We start from the raw sequence: 8,519 nt of genomic DNA, 5'->3' as shown, positions 1-8,519 counted from the left end.
TTCAGTAAATACATATATATTGATATATATTCTTTTTCAGATTCTTTTCTATTATAGGTTATTACAAGATATTGAATATAATTCCTTGTGCTATCTATTAGATCATTGTTTACCTATTTTATATATAGTAGTGTGTATATGTTAATCCCAAACTCCTAATTTATATCTCCCCCCCACCCACTTTTGCCTTTGGTAACCGGAAGTTTGTTTTCTATGTCTGTGAGCCTATTTCTGTTTTGTAAATAAGCTCATTTGTATCATTTTTTTTTAAGATTCCACATATAAGTGATATCATTTGATATTTGTCTTTCTCTGTCTAACTATAGATGTTTGTTGTTTTAAGCTGCTAAGATTTAGAAGTAGTTTGATACACAGCAATAGATAACTAACAAAGCTCTCTTAAGTCTCTATTATTCTATAGGTATTGCCTAAATCTGTTTTATCTCCTTTCACCTTGAAAATGTTATTTATACTCATTTCCAAATCCTCTCTTCCTCTTCTTTCTTTTTTTTTTTCCTTTTTTCCCCCTCTTCTTTCTTTTACTTTTATTTTCTTTTGTCTTTTCTCCTTCCCCCTTGCTTTCTTCCTTCTCTCCTCTCCTCCTTCCTTTATTCTTATTACTGGATGTTTCAAACATATAAAATAATACTATGTGGTTATACTGAAAGGAAGCATCTGTATATGCTAAAATTATAATGCCAAGGTATATGGAATAAAAGTAAAGGAAGAAAAGAAAACGCGTGGGTGATTCTGCAAACAAGGAAGTGACTTTCAACTCCTATTTCCTTTCCTTAAGCTGAGTTTGTTTGTTTGTTTCTTTTTAAAAAATATTTATTTATTTGGCTGCGTCGGGTCTTAGTTGCGGCATGCGGGCTCTTCGTTGCGGCACGCAGGCTTCTCACTAGTTGTGGCGCGCGGGCTCCAGAGCTGGCGGGCTCAGTAGTTGCAGCGTGTGGGCTCTCCAGTTGTGGTGCAGGCTTAGTAGTTGCAGCGCGCTTAGTTGCCCTGTGGCATGTGGGATCCTAGTTCCCAGCCAGGGGTTGAACCCGCGTCCCCTGCATTGGAAGGTGGATTCTTAACCACTGGACCACCAGGGAAGTCCCAAGCTGAGTTTGTTTCATTTTCAGAGCAAACACATCAGCTCCATGAACTCTTACACATTTCTGGTAAAAGCTTAAGTTGGTACTAGCACTTTTTTAAAAATTTATGTTTTTACTGAAGTATAGTTGATTTACAATGTTGTGTTGGGTACTAGCACTTTGGAAATCAAAATAGCATTATCTAGTATGGTTAAAGTGTATATACCATATACTCCAGTATTTGATTTTAAAAATCCTGAAAAAATATTTAATTTTAATTTTGGTTTTAGCACATACATGAATGCTTTGATGCTCCTCCCTTCCAAAGATGGAGCTTAATTTTCTCCTCCTGAGTGTGGGCTGCACTTAATGACTCACTTCTACCTGATAGAGTAAGGCTGATGTAATGGTGTATGACACTGGGTCTAGGACATAAAACTCACTTCAGCTTCCATCTTTGTTGCTCTCTCGCTCAGATCACTTGCTCTGGGGGAAGCCAGCTGCCATGTCATAAGCAGCCCTATGGAAAGGTCCATGTGGCTGCAAATTGAGGCCCTCTTCCAAGAGCCGTACGAGTGAGCCGTGTTTCATGTGAATCCTGCAGCCCTGGTCAAGCCATCAGATGATGCAGCCCTGGCTGACAACTTGATTGTCTCCTTTAGAGAGGCCCAGAGCCAGAAACACTCTGGGAGATAATAAATGTTTGTTGTTTTGAGCAGCTAAGTTTTGAATAATTTATTTTGCAGCAGTAGGTAACTAATATAGTGTCTCAGGAGGAAAATAAATTATTGTACTTTAATTTTTGTTTGCTCTAAATTATAAGATATTAAACATGTCATTTGGTTTTAAGATTTAAGAAGAATTTCCTTCTTAAATGGCTAATAGGATTTTTTTTTTTTTTTTTTTTTTAATTTTTGGTTGTGCTGGGTCTTTGTTGTGGCACACGGGCTCTTCCTTGCGGTGCTCAGGCTTTCTCTAGTTGCTGTGCGCGGGCTTCTCTTGTTTCGGCCTCTCTAGCACGGGCTTAGTTGCCCCGTGGCATGTGGGATCCTAGTTCCCCAACCAGGGATTGAACCTGCATCCTCTGCATTGGAAGGCAGATTCTCAACCACTGGACCACCAGGGAAGTCCCAATAGGATGTATTTCATTACTATTCAAACACTCTATTAACTTGAACTTCAGTTTCTAGCTGTGACCCAATTAAACACAAAAGGAAGAACCAAGCCATGATAGGCAGATTCTATGAAGGACTTCTAATAACCACCCCCCTGGTTATTCACCTTGCTCACAGTTATTCAACCAAACACTAATGTAGGCTCTGCTGTGGGGATGGGGTGGAAGCCAGCCAGGAAAGGCAGCAGGAAGAGAGCACCACAAAGGGTAGCAGGGATCCTCAGCTCCCCAAGGATCCCACATGGCCAGAATTTTTTTCTTTTGTCCCAGGCTGTGCAGCCTGCGGGGTCTTAGTTCCCTGACCAGGGAATGAACCCAAGCTACAGCAGTGAAGGTGCCCAGTCCTAACCACTGGACCACCAGGGAACTCTCCAGATTTTTAATAAATATATATCTACAGGCTTAGCAGGATATTCTTTGCAGATAGTATTTACTACATTCTGTGGGGCTGCATAAAACCAATTGCCTTGCAATGTTAATCAGGGTAAAGAAAATAATACCAAGTGCCCCGACAAAATATGTACATCCCTTAGGTGTTAATCATAAACATATGCAATGCATGAATGTTGGTGAAGGGCATTTTGATTGCATTAAATACTTGCACCTTTGGGTTGATTAAAATTTGCACACTCTTCTAGTTGAAATACACAGTAACACATTGTGCTTCCATGTATTGAAGATAGTATGTCCAGGATCTGTAGGGAAGGAAAACTTTTCCTTTCTTCCCTTCTAGGTTCTTTGGCTGGTCTAATAATTAAATTGACATAAGACAGATTAGCAGGAGAAAATAAACTTAATTTCATATGTATGGGAGTTCATAGACATATGAGACCCAAGTGACCAAAACAGGCAGCTTTTATACCTTTTAGACAAATAAACAATAAAAATTTGAAGAACTGACAAGACAAAGAAATTGGGCCTTGGGGCAGTAAATTAGTGAAGTAAGAAGTTTCCTTTAAACAGCCTTCTTGGCCCTAAATTCCCTACCTCTGGTGTTAAGGTTGCCTTCTACCCTCCTGGTACAGGGAGGGTACCTTTGACATGCGAGATTTACTTCCTGCTTTCAAGGAGACAAAGGGGGGTCAGAATGTCCTTCTTGCATGGCTGTTTCCTAAGTAACTGTTAATGAAAATTCAATTAACTATCAAGTTAAGAAGAAAAAAGGGAATTTTATTTGAGCGAAACTGAGGATTATAACCTGGGAAGCAGATTTTCGGAAAGCTCTGAGAACTGTTCTGCCTGTTCGAAGTCAAAGGCACAGTCACATACATTTTCGAGACAAAGGATCATACATCAAAATGACATACTGATATTTTACACAAAGTTCACCAAGGGTACATAGTCCAGGTAAGTACGTACAAAGCGTACAAGTGAGCAGCAAGTCACCATGACCCCCTACAGAGCTGGGAAAGAATGCTATTCTTTTAAGAAGTTACACTGCTAGTGTCAGAAGAAAAAAAGAAAGTTGATCTTTATGGTTGAGCAGGCACTCCCATCTTTGAGGAAGTTTGGTTAATGTGTAATGCGAACACACACAGCACATTAGAGAGGGAGGGAGGAGGCCCAAGCAAGCACAGAGAGAGAATTTTATGTTTAATTTTTTCTTGTCTTGCCTTAAAATATAAATTTTATTTCATCATAACTTCAGTTCAAAATAATCAATATGCCAAAATGGTATATTTTGGGGTGGTATTTTTCTGCTCCTCTTCAACTCACACAAACTCAGGGATATGGAATGAAGACAATTTTAAAACACAGCAACACAGGAGACACTGATACATGGTTTGGGAAAGTAAAATTTAGGAGCTTTGTGAGTATGATTGGCAGTGCTATTTAGACACATTTCTATATTGGTAAGGGCCAAAATCAGTTTTACAGATTAGATTCCTGATGTTTGTGGATCATCAAGATTGTGCTCCCCTCTATAGTTAACAAACACAAAGGAAACTGATCCATATGGGAATCTCGCTGGTGTTTTCAGGCACAACTTCTCCAGGTTTAAAGCACAAAACCCCTGTTCCTCCACCTCCATTCCGAGGGAGACCTCACTCTCTGGCATCAAAGTCCCTGGCGGGTGAGTTTTCTTCTAGAAGAGTCCAAGGGGTGAGAGATAAGGGGTGAGAGGCAGATGGTCCTGTTCAGCCACGATGGTTTCAGAAAGAACACTGGAGGAAAAACTGGCTGAGCCCAATCTGGACATGGCTTCTTGGTTTCCTCAGACAGCCCCTGGGTCAGGACTCAGAGAGACAATGTGACGAAGAGCACTCAGTGCAGGAGGAGCGGGATCAGAGCAAAGTCCCAGAACTCGAGTGCGGCTCACAGGGTTTCTCTGAGGGCGGTGTCTGGGGCGGGGACGCTCCGTGTTGGAGATTCTTCATCTCCCCTGAGTTTCACTTTCTCTCTCACAGCCTGTGTCGAACCCTCCTGACTGGATACTCATGACGACGCCCCAGTCCTCACTCCCATTGCGTGTCCGGTTTCTAGAAGCCAATCGGCGTCCCCGCGGTTCGCGATTACGAAGTCTCCACCGACCTGGGAACTCAGTTTCTCCCCAGACCCCGAGGATGCGGGTATGCGGGTCATGGCGCCGCGAACCCTCCTCCTGCTGCTCTCGGGGGCCCTGGCCCTGACCGAGACCTGGGCAGGTGAGTGCGGGATCGGGAGGGAACCGCCTCGGCGGGAAGGAGCGAGGGGACCGCCTGGCTGGGGGGCAAGACCCGGGGGGGGGGGAGGAGCAATTCCGCAACTCTCCGCCCACACCCTCACCTCGCCGCCCAGCTCTGACCACTACCCTGTCCCTTCCAGTGTCCTACACCCTCCTCTCACCCATTCAGGTCTCACGCCGCCCCTTGTCCCCCCCCCCAGACCCCACCACCTCGGACCCGGGGACCCGCCCCGGGAGGAGGGTCGGACCGGGTGTCACCCCTCTCCGCCTCCAGGCTCCCACTCCCTGAGGTATTTCCACACCGGGGTGTCCCGGCCCGGCCGCAGTGAGCCCCGCTTCATCGCCGTCGGCTACGTGGACGACACGCAGTTCGTGAGGTTTGACAGCGATGCCCCGAATCCGAGGAAGGAGCCGCGGGCGCCGTGGATGGAGCAGGAGGGGCCGGAGTATTGGGATCGGGAGACGCGGATCTCCAAGGACGACGCCCAGACTCTCCGAGTGAACCTGAACATCCTGCGCGGCTACTACAACCAGAGCGAGGCCGGTGAGCGACGCGGGCCCGGGTCCGGGTCACGACCCCCATTTCCAGGGACGGGCCGGCGTCGCCCCGAGTCTCCGGGTCAGAGGGTCACCCCAACATTGCGGGACCCCCCGGTCCCCGACCCGGGAACAGCCCGCGGGGACTTTACCCGGTTTCATTTTCAGTTTGGGTTTAATCACTGCGGCTGGTCGGGGCGGGGTCAGGGTCTCACACCCTCCAGGAGATGTACGGCTGCGACGTGGGGCCGGACGGTCGCCTCCTCCGCGGGTACAGACAGTTCGCCTACGACGGCGCCGATTACATCGCCCTGAACGAGGACCTGCGCTCCTGGACCGCGGCCGACGAGCCGGCTCAGATCACCAAGCGCAAGTTTGAGATGGTTGGTGCTTCGGAGCGCAACAGAGCCTACCTGGACGGGGCATGCGTAGAGGGGCTCCTCAGATACCTGGAGACCGGAAAGGACACGCTGCAGCGCGCAGGTACGAGGAGCCGCGGGGCCTCCCTGGTCTCCCCTCGGGCTGGAGCTGGCGTCCCACAAGGGGAGGAAATGGGGTCCCTGTGGGAACACCGCCCCAACTTCTTGTCGGGAGAGGGAGGAATCCGCCCAGGTTTGCATATTCTGTACAAGACAGTGACTCGCCGGTGGCCTCACTTCTCTGAAAGACAGTTAAGGAATCCAGTCTCTTTGGCGAAGAAGCCGGAAACCATCCCTGAAATAACTGATCATCGGTGCCCTTTGACCCTGACCCCCATCTTGTGAACCATGACTTTCTCTCTCAAGGCCTGTTCTCAGCCTGAGAACATCTTAGGAGGCCTGACTCCAGCTTTTCTGAATCATACAGCCTCCACCAAAGACAGGACCATTACTCTGTATTCTCCCCTTTACATGGAGCCTCCTACCTTGGCTTTCATCCTTATTCTAGAACTTTCCAAGGACTGGGAGATTTTCCCAGACCCCGGAGTCCAGGCCTGTGTCTGGTGTTTGTGCTTGTTATTTTCAAACCCACTGTGCTGTCCATTCTCAGGATGGTCACATGATGCTGCTTCAGTGGCCCATGAAGGTAACACTAAGTGTGAATTTTCTGATTCTTCCTCCTCAGATCCTCCAAAGACACATGTGACCCATCACCCCATCTCTGACCATGAGGTCACCCTGAGGTGCTGGGCCCTGGGCTTCTACCCTGAGGAGATTTCACTGACCTGGCAACGTGATGGAGAGGATCAGACCCAGGACATGGAGCTTGTGGAGACCAGGCCTTCAGGGGATGGAACCTTCCAGAAGTGGGCGGCCCTGGTGGTGTCTTCTGGAGAGGAGCAGAGATACACGTGCCATGTGCAGCACAAGGGGCTTCAGGAGCCTCTCACCCTGAGATGGGGTAAGGAGGGAGATGGGAGATGGAGCTTCTCAGATAAAGCAGGAGCCCTTCTAGACACGTTCAGCAAGGTCGGGATTCAAGCCTGAGGTCAGGGCCCCTTCCCTTTCCTCCACAGAACCTCCTCAGCCCACCGTCCCCATCATGGGCCTCATTGTTGGCCTGGTTCTCTTGGTGGTCACTGGAGCCGTGGTGGCTGGAGCTGTGATCTGGAGGAAGAAGCGCTCAGGTAGGGAAGGGAGGGAGGGATCTGAGTTTTCTTGTCTCACTGGGGAGTTTGAAGCCCAGGTAGAAGCTTGCCTGCGTTTTTATTGGGCAGTACCACTCAGAAACATTGCTTGTCAGTCTGGAGACCGGCACTTACCCTTTTGTAAAGCACATGTGGAAATGAAAGACAGATTTTTTCACCTTCATAATTCCAGTTGGGGACCAGATTACCAGCACTTGAAGGTCAGAGAGGGAAGGTCCCTGCTGAGGACAGACCCCCGGGAGGGCAGAAGTTGATCCAGTCCCCCCACATTTCCTTTCTTCGTGTTCCTGATCCTATCATGGGTTTTGGTCAACGGTTCTGGAAAGTTCTCTGTGGTCCAGGACTAGGGGGTTCCTCTAGGATCTCACAACTCAGTCTTCTCCCTGGCCTCTCACGTGATGTTTTCTTCTTACAGGTGAAAAAGGAGGGAGCTACGCTCAGGCTGCAAGTGAGTGTGGAGGGGGTGTGATTCCTGAGACCCTTGTGAGGGCGCAGACAGGAGGCCATGGGGGGCTCACCCTCCTAAAGTTCCTTCTCTAGTTTCTCTCCTGTGGGTTCTGACCACGTCCTGGTTTTGTTCTCCCCCAGGCAGTGACAGTGCCCAGGGCTCTGATGTGTCTCTCACGGATCCTAAAGGTGAGACCCTGGAGGGCCTCGATTGGGAGAGGTGTTGGGGCCGAGGGGATGCCCCGGGTGGTGGGGATCTTTGAGTGGGACATTTGACCATGTGGGGGGCTGTTGGGAAGGTCAGTACTTACATGACTGACCTGAATTTGTTCATGATTATTTTCTTTCACAGTGTGAGACAGCAGCCCCGTGGGGACTGAGTGATGCACGGTCCCACTTTGTGGCTTCAGATCCCGTGACTCCTCTTTCTGCAGCTGCATCTGAATGTGTCTGTGTTCCTCGTAGCATAATGTGAGGAGGTGGGGAGACTGGCCCACCCCTGCCCACCACGACCCCTCCCCACCCTGACCTGTGTTCTCTTCCCTGATCCACTTGCCTGTTCCAGCAGAGGCAGGGCTGGGCCACCTCCATCCCTGTCTTAACTTCATGTTACACTGAGTAATAATGTCTTATATCCTTATTGAAAATAAAATCCATATATATGAATGTGTTTTTTTTCTAATTCGTGCCATGAGGGGTTGATGGGATAATAAAGGAGAGGATTCCTAAAGTTTGAGAGAGGAAATAAATGGAAGCACTGAGAACCTTCCAGAATCCGTGTGCTTGCTGTGCTCTGTCTGTTGCAGGTGGGACAGGAGGAGGCTGTGAGGAGCCGAGCGTGGACGTGGCCTGTGCCCACTCCGTGCTCACTGCATCGTGGGCTTTGATGTGGTCACTCCTGGTCACATCTTCTCAGCTCCTTTGTCCTTGTCCCTTCAGTAGAACTTTGTCCCACCAGGAGCTGTGATCTCAGAGGAAGTCACCAGGTCA

General features: G+C 48.5%; 1 protein-coding gene across 2 annotated transcripts; it reads left to right on the top strand.

Moving 5' to 3' along the window:
* Positions 1-4,752: 4,752 nt before the first annotated feature.
* Positions 4,753-8,195, top strand: LOC133095097 (BOLA class I histocompatibility antigen, alpha chain BL3-7-like). 2 transcript variants are annotated; one of them, XM_061195967.1, is made up of 7 exons: positions 4,753-4,898; positions 5,193-5,462; positions 5,663-5,938; positions 6,560-6,835; positions 6,951-7,061; positions 7,498-7,530; positions 7,671-7,820. In XM_061195967.1, exons 1-7 carry the CDS (start codon positions 4,826-4,828, stop codon positions 7,790-7,792), a joined length of 1,161 nt encoding a protein of 386 aa, XP_061051950.1. In that variant the 5' UTR covers positions 4,753-4,825; the 3' UTR covers positions 7,793-7,820. The 2 variants fall into 2 exon arrangements, with proteins under 2 accessions (XP_061051950.1, XP_061051951.1); XM_061195968.1 differs by lacking the exon at positions 6,951-7,061 and adding an exon at positions 7,882-8,195 and having other exon boundaries at positions 4,754-4,898; positions 7,671-7,718.
* Positions 8,196-8,519: the final 324 nt, after the last annotated feature.

This window comes from Eubalaena glacialis, chromosome 7, assembly GCF_028564815.1.
Source record: "Eubalaena glacialis isolate mEubGla1 chromosome 7, mEubGla1.1.hap2.+ XY, whole genome shotgun sequence".
Classification (NCBI taxonomy): domain Eukaryota; kingdom Metazoa; phylum Chordata; class Mammalia; order Artiodactyla; family Balaenidae; genus Eubalaena; species Eubalaena glacialis.
The sequence above is the reverse complement of the archived record's forward strand: the minus strand, read 5'-3'. Positions and strand labels throughout refer to the sequence as shown.

What these genes read in the sequence shown, in the direction of transcription:
- LOC133095097 (XM_061195967.1), top strand. Translation starts at nt 4,826, where the DNA reads ATGCGGGTCATGGCGCCGCGAACCCTCCTCCTGCTGCTCTCGGGGGCC. An exon ending in GCCTCTCACCCTGAGATGGG is followed by an intron (nt 6,836 to 6,950) that starts GTAAGGAGGGAG and finishes TTTCCTCCACAG; the next exon opens with AACCTCCTCAGCCCACCGTC. An exon ending in GAGCTACGCTCAGGCTGCAA is followed by an intron (nt 7,531 to 7,670) that starts GTGAGTGTGGAG and finishes GTTCTCCCCCAG; the next exon opens with GCAGTGACAGTGCCCAGGGC.